General features: G+C 40.2%; 1 protein-coding gene across 2 annotated transcripts in view; it reads right to left on the reverse strand.

Moving 5' to 3' along the window:
- Positions 1–18783, reverse strand: part of filip1l (filamin A interacting protein 1-like) — a 106407-nt gene that overhangs the window by 4628 nt on the left and 82996 nt on the right. For both annotated transcript variants that reach the window (XM_085447310.1, XM_085447309.1), the window contains exon 5: positions 4879–7714. In XM_085447310.1, coding sequence (XP_085303436.1) covers positions 4879–7714 — 2836 coding nt within the window. The remainder of the gene's footprint in view (positions 1–4878; positions 7715–18783) is intronic.

An 18783-nucleotide genomic window follows, 5' to 3' on the forward strand; every position in this document is an offset into this window, starting at 1 on the left:
TGTTAGGAGAAGCGCTCGTGAGGTTTAGAGAATTAAGAAATATTCAGTGAACTACAGCCTTAAATATTCATACGGGGGTATAAATTTCAGAATAAGTAGGGCCTCATGCTTCGGCGGAGCTAATGGTCCAGAAAATCTGACCCACGTCATGGGAGTGCTGTTGATTTTACATGGAGAGAGACCTTAATGTGCGGCTTTGTCCTCTCATATATCAGCGGTACAGCAGGAGTTCAGCTGAGTACTTCCTCCTCTGCCCCACACTCTGCACCGGCACAGCTGTTTCTGTGGCAACCAAACACGAGGTTTGTTTTGGTGCTTGCGTTGCGGTGGGAGAGAGGCTTGCTTTCACAATGTCTGCACTCTCACACTCACGAAGCCTTTTGTTTAGACAAAACCCCAGTACTGCTGTTTATTAAGGGTCAAGGTGGGCTAAAGCACGGAGATCTGCTCTCTTTGTTCGCGCCGTGGTAATCGTTCAATTTTCCTGTCCCTGGCTGATTGATATCAGTAGCTGATTGTTCAAAAGTCACATCAGGATGTCTGGCATTTTTGATGTTTTCTTTCACCCCTGAACAACTCTGCTCTTAATCAGCAGTATCATTGTGAGCTTAGTGTGATTACAGCTTCGCTCTCGCCCAGCAGAAGGGAGCATTGCTGCAGGCTTTTAAATGAAATAGCCTTCCAGTGTGTCACATGATACTCATTCTCCCAGTCTGGCTGGGATACCGTGCACAGATCTGTCTTCCTTGGCTGAACCAGATGAGTTTTATGAATCGAATAAGTTTAAAGTGAGTCAGGGGGTGATTAAGGTCGCAGACAGTAATCCCAGCTGCTGGATGCTTTTCTCAAGGAGAGGTCTAATGAATAGCATCTTGTTTAGCCCCTGCATCGTTTCATCACACCCAGGCGAGCTTTGGATCTGGTTTCCACAGCTGCGCTCCTTCTCACTCATTGGATTTAATGCTTGATTTAATCATCGCCTCGTTGCCACACCAGCTCGTCTGCCTTTGGGTCAGGTTCAACAGTTTTCCTGCAGCACTTGCCTCGCTCCATGAAAAATCAAAGTATGAGTTTGTAATTCATTAAAGTGTATTAGTTTTTAATGGTTATTGGTAAAATGTAAGACTTTGGGTAAAGAGGAAGGCTCAGGGATGGAAAGAAGAGCAATGAACTTTCTCAAATTTGTCTTTCTACCCCTTACAACACTTAATTTGTTGCCCTACTTGTTAACAAAGGTGTGAATCACCTAACAATTAAAGTGTGTGTGTTTGATTTTAAACAAGCCAATCGTATGATGTAATTCTAGTTTTAGGTTCATGCGTACATAAAATGCCACTGCGATGAGGAAAGCCCATCTGAGGCGTTCATTATCTTTTCCTTAAGACATGAAATGAATTACCTTTTCCTCTTGCATCCTTTCATTCTTGCCTTTCAATCAACCTCCCCTCCCCGACCATCCAGTTCTGACCTTTGGTACAGATTTAACGTGAAGTGAAACGCACGTACGAGGTAACATTTTCAGTCCATGTGGAAGAATGCATATACATAGAAAACATTTGCAGGCTATACAGATGACTCATCTCAAAGGACGTGATTCATGGGAGAAAAGAAAATAAACGTTTTGGTTTTCTACCCAGTCAAAGGCACGCTCGGTAAAAAGAACTTTCAACGAATACGTTTGTGTTCCTGTGACCCAAACACAGTATCAGGTTTTGTGAAGGGGTTTTGTGATGTTTACAGTATGTTTCCTGGAGTGCATTATTCAGTTGCTATGCTCATAACATTGGGAAATAAAGGCATTTTTTTTCCCTCTATTTCCACCACTTTAAAAGTTTTAGGATTTTCTTTGTCACGCCGCATGTTTGATGAACATAGTTCACTTTTAGTGCAGTGCCCTCTGGTCCCAGTGCTTAGAGGTGGGTGCGTCTTCCTCTCAAAGTAGTGAGCAGCAGTGCTGTCTTCACCTCCTACAGTTCACACCCAACTTCATACAACACCGCTGCATACAGGTAGGCACAACAAAGGGCCTCCACTCAGGAGCAGCTACAGTAGTTTTTGTTCACTGAACATTTTTGGGCCAGATTCATGAAAACACTGAACCAGTGCAAACTGGGTTTTAGGTAAAAAAAAAAAACAAGTGATGTGTTGGTATTTCCAACAAGAGCACCATGAGAAGGTATGAGGTGTAAACTCACAGATTTTTGTGACAGACAAAGTATAAGGAGGAGAATATTTAAATTGGACTGTGATCCGTAATTTACCGCTAATTGTGCCGATATTGAATACTAACAAAAAGGATGTCTTTTATTTTTTATTCAATTTTTTTGTGCTTCATATTGAAATTAAATACCTGCGCCTGTATTTTGAACACAGCACAACTTTTATAAAACTAAAACTAAAGACACTTTGCACTAACAATCTAGTTACCCCGTTTAGTTAATCTGGCTCTTTATAAGTAATTTTGTTCAACGATGTTGAAGTATTTAACAATTATCCTAAACGTTAACCTGGTCAATGGCATGTTAGCATTACCCGTTTAACTATTAGCAGTTGCCTAATAGCCACATTAGCTGTGAGGATCAGAGAGTAGCGGCTAGCAGTTAGAGCTATATTTTCAGTCCTGCCCATTTGTAACATATATAGGCAGATGTTAACTTAGTAAGATAATGCTATTGTTTGTGTCTAAAAACTGTTGTTTCTCTTACAGTCCCAGATTAAGTCTGAGAAAAGTTTACCTCCTGGTATGGGCAGCCATACCAACTTCTAAGCACAGGACTACCTCAGATAACCTAGACATACTGTGGTCTTTTTTTTAATTTATTTTTTTGTTTGTTTTTCTTTACTACTTAAGAGAATATTAAAATAGTTTTAATATGTATAAGTTATGATTATATTACTATATCTTTTGCACTATGTCGGACAACTTAGACTGTTATTATGTAAAGTTTTTGTATTGTTGTAATCTTTTAAAAAAAAAAAACATTGCTCGTCATAGTTTACCCTAAATTTGCAGTAGATAATTTTCCAGATTTCTTTTTTTAGATTTTTTTCAGAATTGTACTTTACATCTTCTTTCAACTGCTCCCTGTAAGGACTGCCACAAGGGTCTTCTGTCTCCTTCTCATTCTGCCCTTTTCCATCATCTTCTCTTTACTCTGACCCTCATGTGAGATTGAAATGTTCCCAACCTTTTTCAAGCCAGCATCACATCATCATCTATTGAGATCTATTCATTTAAATCGAGTTTAAACGTATCTTGTTTTCACATTTAATTATATAAAAATGTATGTTGTTAAAATAAGTTTTCAGCCAGTTGAACTATCATTGTTTAGGCCAGTTTCATCTGAGTGTCAGCTATGTTTACCGTTAGCCACTGCTTTCATCTGACCATTTAGGAGTTATAGTTAGCTTATTAGTAACAATAAGCCATTACTTTAGGCTACAGCTCCAATTAGATGCAGAGTATTGATCTTTATATGTGAAGTATTTGTTCACATTTATGTCCCTTTTATATTCATCTATAATTAAAACTATATATAAAGTTTTGTGTTGTGTTTTTTCAGAGAAAAAGAAAAGTCATGACTCCCTACATTTTTTTTCTCAGTGGACCTAATCCTCATCTGTATATGATGTATTTATTGCTTTTGGGTTTCTGTTTGTACTGTTTATCCTTTACGGTCATATGAGTTTTAATGCTTCTATTCATACCTATTCAGGTGCATTCAGTCTTCCCACGTAATCCATTGTCTCTGCACATACACCCGCAGGCTTTCTTGTGCTGTTGACCCTGGTTTGAAATCACTGATGTAATCCAGCAGGTACCCTTTGCAGTGCTGCATACACGATTGATGCTAAAAGTTTTCATGGTTCAGTGAATATGTAAGATTGTTTCAGTTATGTTTGAAAAACCACTGCTGAAGAACAACTGCGGCTGTTGCATTTTTAAAAGTACAAGACTCACCTTCCACAGCAGCTTTACGGTGTGCTGCACTAAGGTTTAAAGGTTTTAAGCAGAGTTTCCATTATGTCATTTAAGAGAACTCCCAAGTTCACACAACTGTGGTTTTCTTTCTCAGTTACTGGGTTTCTGTGTCCCGAAGAAGAAACTATGACATCAGCTTATGATTTTAACTCAACCATGTGAGAATCCCTGAGGGGTTTTTGACTTTGCGTTTGTGTCATCTGGTCAAACATAAGCACTGTGTTTTTTATTCTGAAAAATCTTCCACTTGAGTCTAACGGAAAGTGATCTGCAGACATTTTGACTTTGACTCACTGGATTCAAGTCTTTAAGTGTTAAAACGTTACAGTGCATGCAGCACAAATCAAATCAAAGAGCTGATTTTAATCTATTGGCATATTCCCACATTATATGTATTTTTAAAAAGAAAAAATTCAAAACATGCTGGATTTAGTGAATAAATGAAATCGGCAAGCATGGATGACAAACTAAAACATACTTCTTTTTGCACACTTTAATTCTCAGGAAAGCAAACAACTTAATAATAATGCAGTATGTGGAGTATGAAGTATAAAAATTGGTATGATACATCAGTGTGAATAGTCTGACTACATGGCAAATGTGCCACTGAGTACAATACAGTAAGTGCACTTAAGTTAAAACCTTGTGTTATGTCAGATTAATTCAAGTTCTAGTGCTTTATTTTTTTCATGCAGGCACACAGTTGTTTGAACTTTATCACACAGAACCAAGCAAACCAACAAAAATGAAAAGTAAAACATTCAACTGTTTAAGCTCAAAAATGAAGCAAATCAGACGTTTTTTAGGGTATAGAGTTGGGGTATAAGAGGTATCTTATGGGCAGGATGGGATGGAAGGTTTTGGGGGTTATCAGGTCAGTCGTAGGCATTACTTACTGTAATTTGTGATGGCCTTTGGATTGGGGTGGAGGTGGGCTTAATCATGATGCTACTTGTGATTTTGCTGTTGGCTTTGACAGTAGGAGAACTGCAGTTTGCAAGCACCTGAGTCCTTTGTTCCGGAAGTCCAGGCGTGTGGCATGGACTCTGCGTTTGGGACGAAGTGCTGATGCCCTGAATGAATGGGCTCCCTAAGTGAATGTGGATTTTGTTGTCCTCTGTGGTGATGACGTTGGGCCCCAAGCTGGGGGACCTCTGGACCTGCCAGCTGTTCTGCCTTTCGGGGGTCACGCGGAAGACGGCGTGTCCTCCAACAACCTCGACTGGCTCCGTGGATAAGGAGCGGTCGGGGGTGCCTGTCATCACTGATACTATTTGTATTGGTGACATGGCTCTGTCTGGGGTTACAGAGCCACAGGAGTCTGGGGTCATCGCTCTGGAGTATGTAGCCATAGTAAAAGGTGACAGGGCCCTATCTGGTGAACATGGCTCATCAGACACAGAGGAGCTCTTAGATTTTGCTGTTGGGGAAATGGATTTTGCATTAGGGGATATAGATGCATTCTGGATGATGGTAATTCTTTGTTTGGGTGGACCCCCGCTTGTGGGTATGACAGCAGTGCTGGTGAATGACTGGGTGTTTTCTGTGGTTGGACTGGTGATCTCTAGCGTTGCAGTGTTGTGTCCGTGGTCAGGTGTCACTTTAATATGCAGAGGTTGCCCAGGACTGTGGGTCAGCACGACGTCTCCAGGCTGAACATGGCTGCCATTCTGCCGCGGGTGCATTTTTCCATTGACCTGATGAGGAGCGTCTTTGTTCTTAAGGAGTGGGCCTCGTGCTCTTTTCAGGTTGTTGTTAAGATTATTTACATTATTGATAATCGAGGGGCTACATTTGGTGAGCTGCAGCTCATTGCTGTAATTAGCATTTTCTTCTGGTTCGTTCTCGTCGTACAGCTTGCCGTTCACCACTGCACGTTCCAGCGGTGGCATACCCTTGCAGTTGGGAGACATGAAATCAAGTGGGTCTGTCTGAACCTCCTTAGTGGAAACATGCAGGTCTGAAAAGCGCCTGCCGTTCATTCCTGGGCGAAGGCTTTTGCTGAACCGTCGGTATCTTTCCAGCTCTCGAGTGAGCGTCTCCATTTCTCTGGCCAGTTCTTTGTTTCTGACTTCCTGCTGGGTCAGTTTTCTCTGCAGTGTCGAGTGGTCAGTTTTCATGCGGCAAATGGACTCTTCTGTTCCCATGTATTCATGAATCTTCTCTTTCAGAGCTGCCACCTCTCTGGTCAAATGGCTGGACTTGGCCTCCTCTTCCTTAAGGCGTTTGTAAAGGACGTGCTCTTGGTTGCACTCTTTCTTTTCAACCAGCTGGTACTTTGAAAGCTCTTTTCTAGATACTTCCAGCTCTTCCATCAAGGCTTTAGCTTTTTCTTGCTCGTTGTTAAATCTTTTCTCCAGCGATTCAAACGCCTCTGTTTTTAATGATTCGCCTTCCACCACTTTCATGTCTTTTAACTTGCGTCGGAGGCGTTCGACTTCCTGGGTCAAATCTTTTACTTTGTTGTCTTCTTGCTGGAAGCGGTTAGCAATTGGCGTTTTGATATTCTCCTCTTTAGCCTTGTTTCTCAGGTATTCTCTCTCTATTGTCTCAAGTGATTGCAATCTTTTCTTCATCAAGCTTATTTTAGACTCCAAATCGTTACTCTTCTCCTCCTCAGCTCTTAACCTGGCCTTCAAGTCATCCTTTTCCTTTGTAACACTGCAGATTTTCTCCTCAAGCTCAGCCTTTGATCTCAGTGCTTTCTTGCTTTCGTCAATAAGCTTCTCTGTAACTGATGTAACTCTGTCCTGTTCAGCCTGCAGTTTGCCTGTGCTGTTCTGGACTTTGTTCTCCATTTGCTTCAGCTTCTCTGCCATTGCCTTTCTCTCATCCACCAGCATCACTGTGAGAGTCTTTAGCTTGGTGAGATCTTCCTTCAGAGTCAGCTCTGTCTTTCCCAGCTGGCTTTCAGCAGCCTCCAGTTCTTTGACTCTGACTTTGAGGACTTCCAACTCACTGGTCAGAACCTTTGACACCGACCTCTCTTTCTCCAAGTTGCTTTTCAGTGAGCTGCATTCTTGTTTGCTCTTACTGAATGCATCCTCTAGTTTCTCCAAGTCCATGATTCTCTGATTCAGTTTGTCCACTTCAGCTTTCAGGCACCGGTTTTGGCTGGCCTCTTTCTCCAGTTTTTTGTTGAGGTCCCTGCATTGGTCCTCCATTCTGATCAGCTCTTCATCCTTTCCCTCCATTTCAAGTACCCGTTTTCGTAACTCTTCAAGCTCTGACATGAGGCCAGAGTTTCCACACTCACCGCGGCTAATTTTGTCTCTCAGCTCTTGCAGTTCCTCTTCAGCCCTGCGCAGGGTTTTATTGGTCTCCTCCAGCTCATCAAGCTGCCTGCTGAGAGCTGAAAGCTTCTGACGCAGCTGCCTGTTTTGGGCATCCTCGCTGGTTAATTTGGCAGTCATGGCTTCCTGTTCCTGATGGTATCGACTGGCTTGGTCACGCAGCTCAGCCTCCAAGCGACAGACCTTTTGCTCCTCTTCCTGCAGACGAGCATTAGCTGAGCTCAGCTCTTCCTGGGCTTGTGAAGAACTGGCACTCAGTTCTTGAACTTTAGCTGTCTGTTGATTCAGCTGCTCGGTAAGACGCTGCTGTTCATCCACAACCATCAATGCAAACGATTTGAGTTTTGTCAGCTCCTCCTTGAGGCTTGCCACCTTTTTGTTGTTTTCTTCGTCTTTGCGTTCTTGGTAGGCCTTTTCCTGATCAATTAACAGCTTTAACCTGTAATAAAAGGAAAGAAAAAAAGGAACATGATTTTTAGGAATTTGATTAGTTAGCTTTTTTCCTGACAAAAGTACGTTATTTAATTAAAAAGCACAAAATATAGAAAATGTAAAAATAGGCGTTAATTAATTTTTCAAACCGTATATAGGTTGATATTTCCTTTTAATATTTACCTTTGTATTTTGTTATCTTTTGATAATTTCTCAATTATTATTTATTTATTTTTTGGCAGCTTAAGTCTTCCATAGAGGGTAAAAATAGAGCATCCTAAACCTAAATATCTAAAATGCTAATCCTGTTTATCCACTAATATTATATAAGAAAACCCCTAAAGGAACTCTACACCCTCACTGTTGTTATCCATACAGTCCAGCTCTCCAAGCTCTGACACATCATAAACACTGTTATTTTCCCAGCATTTCAAAGGAGGAATAAAGTTCTTATGTCATGGAAAGTTTAACACATAATAAAAAAAGCATCACTTTATGTTCTGAAATACCTTTGGTTCATTTTTGTTCCCTCAGTGCCAGCTAATTCTCATATGCTTTGGAAACCTGAGTTCCTGCTCTAAATAGTGGGTCTTAAGTTTAACAATCAGTGAATTTCCGAAGGTTTCCACAGTGGGTGAGGTGGTAGCATAAGACCTACGTCCCCTGTCAGAAAAGAGACACACAGCCAAATGCTGACCTCTGAAAGTGATCATCTGACTGGACAACATGACATATTGCAAGCACAATAAAATATGTCTGTGACCCACTTATAATCTAAATCTGAGGCCTGATTGTTAGCTCATAGAAGGAAATAACTGCATCATTGCACAAGAGCAAATCAGGAAATCAGGATTCAAGCAAAAATGAGAAACACTTTAGAATGTAAACTTTTTTAATGTCTGTCACAGCTGACAAACTGACACAAATAAAATAAAATCAGAAGCAGTCTGTTTAAGAAAAATAACAAGACCCGACAGGGTAGCATATGTAATATTTATATTTCCACAACTAATGAAATCCCATATTTTTATACTATAGAATATGTTTGCCATGTGATGCAGCTGTAGTCCCTTAAGTACAGTGTGCAGCCCGGGTCAAGGCGTCTGGCACATGCATGCATCACCAAAGTGCCTACAGCCCCTGGAGAAAATATGTTATGACTGCTGTGTGTGTGTCTGCCAGGCGTTTCCACACAGATGGCCCACTGGCATGGAACAATCCTTTAATTAAGGGGTTCCTCTACTACCAACCCTCCTCCCCCTCACTAAACCCACCACCACCTACCCACCCTGCTTTTTTTTTTCTTATACTTTTAAAGGAATTCCCCCTGCTTCCAAAAGCAATTACAGCTCCGCAGAGTTTATTCAGAAGACCCCCCCCCCCCACACACACACACACACACACACATACACACACACACACACACACACACACACACACACACAAATTCCACATGTACACTTGGGTTGTGGGCCATGATGTAAGTGTGGTACAGTAGGGTGGGTCACTTCTACAGCAGTATGTCATTTCTTTCTTCAGTAGCTGCTAAAGGGCAGTTGGATTTAGGGGGACACATGTAACTAGATCCATGTGCTGCTATTACACAGAAAAACACCCAATAAAGTACATATAAATTTGCATGATTAAGAATAAGACCTAATTATTAGTGTGGTTGTAATGCATTATGGGAGGAAATCTTTTTATGGACAAGTAAAAATAAACTTATTTATAGTAAATTATGTTGAAATTTTCTAATAAAGATGTACCATTCTAATATTGGGTATAGTCAGAGTAGAGCATTGAACTAGAGGTGGTTAGATCAATCCAAATATAGATAGCAACGCTGGTATCGGTATCGTATCGATACTGAAGCGCCAGGGTTGATACTTTATATAAATATAACTCTAACATGCACTGTGAAAATTGTCTGAACCTTTCTGTTTCTCATGTTTTATTTGCTTATAGCACATTTAAACAACAGAAGGTGACCCAAAGCGCTTCAGAGACAGGCACATTTACATTTCAAGGTGCCAAAAACACCCAGTTTCAAATGCATGAAAAGCTTAAAAGTGTGTTTTCTTGTGCAAACTAATTATTGTAGAAAGTAAAAGTCACAGTGATTTATTGATCATTAACATATGTTAATCATTTGGAAACCGATGAAGATTCATCTCATAAATCATGACACCCTGCTCTATCGGTATCGGTATTGGTATCAGCGATACTCACCCTGTATTTGGTATCCGAGCGATACCAAAATTTATAGTATCACACAACACAAGATTGCATCATCCTTTATAGTTTAGCTTTTCATGGTAAACTCAAAGTATATTTACTCAGCTATTATACTTTAGTACCATTTTTTTGGAAAGGTTCCCCGGTGTATTACTTTAAACTTCAGTCAATTACATTTAAACAACTACAAAAGCTCTATTCACTTTTACTACTTATATTCCAGTTTAACTTAAAACAGAGACAATCTACACATTTTGATCTATTCTGGTGAAATTACATGAAAAAGTTGAAGTTATATGGAGGTATATATTAATACACACTTACACGTATGTCAGTTTTTAAAAAAATGATTTATGTCTTGAATAAACTACTTTGATTTTTGCATATAGAGGATTGATATGGCTGCTATGCTGGGGTTATTAGGTGACATGGTGTTCAACAGTGTATTAAACAAATCTCCAATCATGCTTTTTCATTTCAAGGAATCTGATAGCCCCAAGGACTTGCACTTTTCTGTCTGGGTTTTATCAACATAGCTTGCTCTTGTTTTTAATCCTGTCTCCTACACATGTTGATTGCAAATCATGCCCAGGACTACAAAGTGCTTGCCAGTGGTGTCATCAAAATACTTATCGCCTCATCAGGAGCCATGCATGTGCTGAAAGGTTGCTTTTTCTTTGATTAGATTATGCGTGTGAAAAGCTGCAAAGCAAAACTCCTCTACAGCAGGCAGACATGTCCTTTTCAAACCAGTTTGTAATCACTATTTATTTAATCTCTTATCTCTGTCCCCACTGTTTTCCTAGTGATGTCATCGGCGAAAATAGAAAGATCAACATACTTTGTTCCCTAGTATTACTGGAAACTCTGTCACTCTGGCTTAAAAAAAAAAAACATGTTAAAAAAAAGTCCTGAAATGGATATTAATCCAAATTACTGCATGCAAGAGAACTTTGCATCACTAAAGACAAATTCTACCTCCTTTGTAGGACTATATTACTCTGTGCCTGATGTACTCTGTGGTACAGAAAAAAATCTTTAAATCAGATAATTTGTTCCCGGACTTCTTCTCATCAGGGACACACAGAGAGATGAATGTAATTGGCCAACAGAGCAACATCTGAGACCATTTTGGGTTGTTAGATATAATTTAGAGCACACTGCATGTTGCATGGATGCGGCAAAAACAGACATAGTGACACTTGGTGAAAAAAAATACGATGGACTTATCTATCGTGATGTCACCCATTGTTCCACACCTTGAGCTGTCAACGTTACCATATTAGCCAAAGCTGTTTTTCAAGCCAGACGTTAGCTTTTATTGATAAAAGGGTGGATGGCTAAGTTAGCAGCTAATACTAGCTAGCTTGGTTAGCAAGCTGCATTCACAAAGTGCAACACAACAGACCCATATCAGCTAATTAGTGTAATTAGTGTAGTTAGAAATAATAGAGTAGTAGAATTTCCCTCAGCACATCTGAAGGACAAACTTTTTGGATGGCCTATACCATAATAATCTAATATTAGTCAGATAATTTATTAAAATGCAACATACATACAGTGAAGGGGTCCAGTTTAATGACTCAAAGTAGTGGATGAGGCTTAGCAGACTCCGATCAGCTTCAACTACCTGTGTCAGGGAAGCTCAATTGTCCAGCTGGATAAGTTATTAAAAAAATTATCCCACTTAGAGTTGTTATGAGAGGGGGAAACTATCCATAGAGGCCAAAACCTTTTTTCTTTTTCCTCTTTTTTTGGTCAAAGTTGAAAACATGTTTTCTAATGCTTTGGTCTTCCATTTTAAAATGGGAGCCTTCCACGATTGACTCCTTTCTGGAGCCAACCTCAGGTGGCACCTAAAGGAAGTACAATCAAACTTTTAAATGATGGTTAGTAGCTCAACCTACCTGCTGTCACCATCTAATTTACTATGTGTGTTGCATTTTCAGGGCCACATTTTGAACCCCATCACGCTACATTTTCAGCATTGCAAGAGTGTAGCTCCTTTACGCAGAGATCTGTGATTCTTGAAAAAAGAACAGTTTAACAGCTATCACTATTACCACTCATGGAGCAGCATGTGCAAACTTTGCATCAGGTACTAATCTCATTCAGAGCGGTTTCCCCAGGAAGACAGATGCATAGTCACCACTGTCAGTCGTTAAATGTCATGGAAAAACAAGTCGTGCTGAGTGATTTAGTGTGTTAGGGTCCTTGAGTGGATATCTTAATGTTATATTATATTTTCCTTTTCTCTCAAATGTACGATAACATGAATGCACTCAAAGAAAAGGAAACATCCAGTCGGGAACTCTCAGCCAAGTCCATATGGGAGACACACTAGCACACATTACAGCTTTGCCGAGGGCTTCCCTCTGTTTTTATGCTGGAAACTGTGGCTCACCCGCTGTGTGTAAAGTGCCGCTGCGCCTCCTCTGCGGGTTGCTGTGCCATTTCCTCACCGCAAGCGATTAGGTCATGTATGTATAGACTAATATATCCTGTGCACATACATGAACATCTCCTCCTTCTTTAACAGATGCTGGTGTGACAACAGTTCAAAGGGAGGACACTGATTGATGAGGTCCACGGACTGTATTTAAAATCCGCACAGGCCAAGTGATATGCCCCCAGAGTGCAATCAAAACGCGTGATATATGTTGTTCGGGTATTTATTAACTTCCTGCTAGTGGTATTATGATTAATAACATGGTGTGAACCAAACAGAGACCTGGATGTGACTCTCCTGAAACATTCGGGTCTTAAGCACCAAAACTGTTTTACTTACTTTAAACACAGCTGCTGTTTTATACAATGCAGTTAATGGCATTACTCTTAATTGGTGTGACTTGAATTAATATAATATACTTATTACTATCATCACAGAACTGTGCCATCTGCTATTGCACACGCACTCAGTCGCACACAGTCATTTTTCTTGTCGTTACACATGGGACCCAAATATTTGTGTGTAATTCAATTAGGCGTACATTGTGTACTAATTTCTGCTTATTATTTGACTTACATAGCACGCAACGAGGAACATTTAGGACCTTACCTTAGATTTCCCTAATTTTACAGTCTACATATTTTAGTTGTCATATTAAGTGCTCCTTTCCGATCATTTCTATTAAATTCATTCAACTTTTATAAGAATTTCTCAGCAAATATGCAAAAAGATACTTGGGAATTAAAACCCCCACAATGGTGTCTAATTAAGTAGAATCTAATGTCTTAATTTTCCTATGCAGCTGTTTTAAAGAAGACACATTTCAGATGTAACTTACAGTAACTATACAAAATATAATTTAAAAGAACAACCAGAATGACAAGATGCAAGTCTGAAAATCTGTGTGCGTTCAGGCTCATCAAGGGAGCAGCTCTTTTAAAGTTTTGAAAGTTCTTCTCCTCAAAGGCAATGTTTTGTGTGCCTACCTGTGCCAGCGGCTCTCTCTCCCAGCTTTACTGCCACAAGCTCATGATCAACTTGCCGTACAACACCCGGGCTCTCGGCTCTCCCGCTCTCTCTCTGATTCTCAGACTCTTAGTAGCAGTAATGTGGGCATTCCTGCAGTCAGACCAAACAATAAGGGATGTGCTCCCTGCCTATGGACCATTACATCATCAACATGTCCTTATATGGAGCTTTGCATTGCAGAGGCTCACAAGAAGGGGGTGTGCTTGCTCGCATGTGTAACTGCGCTTGAGCAAGCCTGCTGGAGTAACTGTTTAACTAAAGGTTGTGGCACAAAAAAAATAAGAAGGGAAAAGGTATGCCTTGTCGTATGTAATGTGTGAAATATCTGCACGGTCTGTCAGTGCTCTAGAGGCCGAACAGTAAGCGAGGACAGATGAAGAGTTCGAGTTACAGTATGTCCTTATGGGCCTTGTCAGCTTAACTAATTTTTTCAGCCAAGGGAGAAGAGGGGAAAAAATAATCAGCTTGCAAAGTTAATAAGAGATTCTTGGATGCGGATTTGTAACTGAGACCAGTGCTGGAGAACATGACAAGACTTGTAACGCATACTGTATCTTTGTGAAATGTATACACAGCCCACTCCTAAGAGATCCCCTGGCATTTAGTCTCTCAAAAGGTTTGTTAGTGATGCTGATTAAGCTCAGGGAGTGTTTCCCTTATAGCCACCTAGTAGCAGAACCTGTTTAGTGTCATGGAGCGGTGAGCACAGTTAGTATGCTGTATTATGGAAATTCGAGTTAAAACCTATTTAGTTTCAAGCATATTAGAGTGATGAAAAAACATAAAATGTAGTTTCTTCTCCCTAGGCAGTGTTTTTGTCCACATAATGGCAGATTTAGTTACCAAGTACTGACCTGTTCTTTCACCAAACATGGCCCATTATGTCAGCCAGGTCTTCTTTTTTTTAAACTTTTAAGCACTATTTACTTTTTTCCATAAATGTCAGATGTAAAAGTAGTAGAGAGCTCATTTTTACTACCTCATTTAGTACAGTTAGGAAATGGCTGGAGTAACGATGATTTCTCCGCACATGCTCAGTGGGATTCTGTGAATTCTGTTGAAAAGGAAAAGGATCGTTTGAACCTAATTTTGAAGGGGGGGGGGGGGGGGGGGGGGGTGACTGCAGGTTTAAAACTAATTAATTATGGATGTTATGAAACCAGATTTTTTTTTTTTTTGTACCAATATGAGTAGATTTGCTTGATTTACCTAATACGATGCCAAAACAAGTCTTGTTTTTTGTTTGGTACATTGTGTCAGTATAAGCATTTATATAATGTTATTCATTGCAAACATCTGAGCTGACGGGACAAAGTTGATTTCGCAACAGCAGTTCCAGCTATCTTAAATAAACCTGTGTATTTCAGCATAAGAATGATAATATTTTGGATATTGTTGTATGCTGAATTGAACACATCTGGATGCCATTTTTTAGGTGCTTCGCTAAGCTGGAAATATCTCTTTCCTTTGTCTGAAAAGCACAAAAGAATCATTTGCATATTGCCTTTTTTGTAAATCAATTATCACCCCTTATTCATCCACCCACAACACAAAGTACTTCCATACCCAACTCTTACTGCTTTTCTTATCAATGAGTAAGGGTGGAGCTATTGAAGTATCTCATGTGACATCATGTGGGCAACTGATGCATAGTTGGACATGATACAATCACCGGTTGCTAGGGGAAAATGTGTATTCACCAACTGATTACAGAAGTTCTGGGGCATTGCTGGCTGTCATTGGGTAAAGAAGCAGTACCAAAAACCTCCTGTAATTGGTTTTGTTGTTAGAGGATTGCTAAGATTTCCTGTAGTTATTTCTCTATGAATAATAACTATAAGCTCAGCGGTAATAAACTTGAAAAAGTGTGACACAAACTGGATTCGCCTTGCATCCGACTTAGGACAGTTTCACTACAGCTTGGAGAGTGGCTGGGGAAGTCAGTCAGTTCCACTCAAACTACAACCGCAGCAATATCCCAGCACCCAAAACAATCACTGGGAGGATTTTTACCAACTGGTTGGGGAATACACGTGCCAGGCGGTCACTGACTGGTCTGTAGGCCTGCATGACTGGGGTCTTATTCACTCGATCCTATATTGTCACCATGATTCTCACACTTCAAAAATGGTACACAAGCTAACATCGTGTGGTTTGTGGTCACATGTCTGCAAAACCTCAATTGCAGCAGCTGCACTGGTCACCATCTTCCACATATAGTTGTCCTGTGCTTGTTGGCACCCTCCTCCTTCAGCGCATAAGGATAGACTAGAGCGCTCGATTTATATGCTGCCTATGTTACCTAGGGTAGGGTAGCCAACATAGTGTAGGGTATCATGAACATTTGTTCTGGCTACATTCCTAGTTTCATTTGAATCTTCAGGTTATTCATCTAAAATAGCTATGCTAATACGGTTGCTGCTAGCTAGCATACAAGATTTTATCATGACTGCATATAGCCTAGTATAAGTAAGTTAGTAGTGTATTGATGTACTTTTCTTTTCTAAAATTAACATATTTCGCTCAGTTTATATGTAAAAATAAAAAAGCAGCTCATTAATAAAAACAGTGTGTGTTGTGTGTGCAAACTGTATTAAATACAGACAAAAAGTGGGACTATTTAATGGTTAAAAAACAAAGTTTCCCTCACTGTAGGTTTGTCTGCAGTGGATATAGTGGTTTGATGGCACAACAAAATAAGAATGATTACTTTACAAGTAAGAAGCTTACATTTTACAAATTTAGAGCGAGCTAGTAGAAGTTTTGTTCTGTGCACCAAGAGTATATTGAGATTGAGATGCAGATATACTTGAGTCATAGCCAATTAATAATTAATAATCCAATCATTTGTTGTTTAGTCTCCTGCAGAAATAGAAAGAAGGCTTAAGTAAGATGATTAGATATGTAATTAGATATCTGTCTGTTTTTAGGCCTGCTTTTGATGATGGGGGAGGGGGGGGGGGTTAGTATTACAATTTCCCCCACTTAGTGGGCTGGTGTATTTCAAGTGATCTGAGTATGGGGAGAAATGTCTCTCATACACATCAGAACAACTTTCTCTGGTAAAATAAACTTGTGTGACTATGGTCATGTGTTTTTATTAAATATGAATCTGGAGGCTGAAACATAGAATCTAAAGCAGCCATCATGGCCCAGGAGCAAACAACATCTGCTTCCCAGCATATTTTTCACAACTTATTTGCTTATTTATCTTTTCAAAATCCAAAGTATAAAGATTACACATTGGAGCTCTGCCTTTGGACTGAGCCAGGTTATGAGAAAGTCTGAAGCAACGGTTGGGTGGTTAAACATCTTACCTGTGTGGTGAAAAGTGGCTTTAAGCTAATGGCTCCACAAACAAAACAATGGCGTTCCACACTGTGATGTAATCACAGCTTAAGTCAGCGCACATCAGTCTTTATCTGTGGCGCATTGTTTGGCTCAAAACGCCAAAGTCTTAATTTTTTTCTTCATCGGGGGTGTTCTCACCTTACTCTGAAAATTCTCAGCCTTTAACTGAAGACAGAAGCCACAGTGTGTCACCTATTGTCACATGAGGGGCGCAAATTTAATCTTTAAGTGAGGTTTCCCAGTTTTTCGTGGGAATAAATGTGCCCAGTATATTCCAGACAATAGGAGTGGTGACACTTCAGGAGCATTTCAGCGAGTGACATAACTAGCTCCTGACAAACATGGTGCGAGAACGGCAAGGTTTCATGCTCGGTGTAAGGTGACAATGCATGGCAGACAGCAAATGAGTTACATAACAGTTTGTAAAAACACAAAGCATGTTCTACGAGTACGTGCTTCAGGCAGTCGCAGTTATAAGTGATTCCAGCAGTGTAAGGGAATAACGAGGGCAAGAGTCTTCCTGTCTCCTGCCCACTAAATACAATATGTCATGGCTTCACAATGGCTGAGGTCACTGTTGCTAAATGTTACGAGCTCTGCCAACTGAGCTGAAGGAACTGGATTTTCTGGGTAAATTTAAAGCGACAGTAGGGCAGGATTAATATGTTAAAGATGTGACCATGTTAAACTTACTTGATGACCAGGATACAGATTAAAGGCTCGCAAGTGTTCAATCTACATGCCCATCTGACTTTATGACCCTTCCTGTCAGCTGAACGCTATGCAGTATGAGGAAAAGTCGGTATTATCATTTATTTCTGGCATCACAAGATGTAATTGTGCATTGACCATACAATAATACTGGAAATGATGCTTTTACATTGAAATTGAGTTAGCGTTCAAGGCCACAAGCATCTAGGAAGCGTTTTCATCAGAGTCTGGACAACTTTAAGGCCGGAAATGTAAAACCCAAACTTTGTCCAGTGGCGTATTCCAAGCAAAATTCAATTTAGCCGATACAGCAGATGCCAGCATACACAATCTGAGTCTATGTCTGTTCATTAATAGTGCACGGAGCAACGTTCGTGAGTCGCAGCGGGTGCCAGACACGACTCACGAATTCCTAAAAGGAAGTAAACTCAAAACATGTGGCCCAACAAGTTATGTTTAAAAAAAAAATCCAATTAATCACAGTGTTTTTTAACCAATTGGAGGAGACTGTTGTTGGAGGACAATGAATGAGGCTGTGTGAAAAGCAAGTCTGTGCAAAGAGTGTTGGTAGAAGCCAAAGATAGCATGTCTTTCAGGTCAGGAAGTTCCTGTGCAAACACACAAAATGTGATTTTGTTTGGTGTCTTGAACAGGTTATATATCACCAACTAAAAAGAGAGGGACTGGGTAGAGCTTTCTGTATGGGAATTGTCACATGTTACTCAACAGCTAAAGACCAAAGAGATGGGAAGCTAAAGCACAAGCAGAAAGACATCGTTGCCTACTTTTCTGAGACTGAAGTCTTCACTCATTTCATAGACGAGCTGTTTTTTTCAACCTTTTGAAAATCTGCACAGTGCAATACTTAGTGTGACGGATTACCATCAGCACGATCTGTTATAGCGATGTGTTTTTCCCCATTTCCCTGCAATAAAGTGTTTGTTCTTGGAACAAACAATTCGGTCATCCAAAATAAGACCCTGTTTCTAAATCAGGACATATTCAGAGCCCTGAGTACTGTACACTTGAAACAGATGTCAAGGATCAAACACAAGAGCGGGCCGCACAAACATGTTTGCTGTGACAAGCCTCTGCCAAATGACAAATAGTGTGGGGATGAAGAGGTGTTATGCAACCTCAGTGGAATGACTATGGCGCTGACTATACACAGAAGAATGAAGGTTTGGGATTTGGTTTGGATGAGCAACGTGTGCTTTTTGAACTCATCCAGTCTCAAGGCACGGTCTTCCGCCATTTCAACATGTTCTTTTGGACCTGGTATTAGTGAGAATTCCAGATGT

This window comes from Copadichromis virginalis, linkage group LG23, assembly GCF_057382275.1.
Source record: "Copadichromis virginalis isolate Kocher_CV1m ecotype Utaka linkage group LG23, C_Virginalis_male_GT1.1, whole genome shotgun sequence".
Classification (NCBI taxonomy): Eukaryota; Metazoa; Chordata; class Actinopteri; order Cichliformes; family Cichlidae; genus Copadichromis; species Copadichromis virginalis.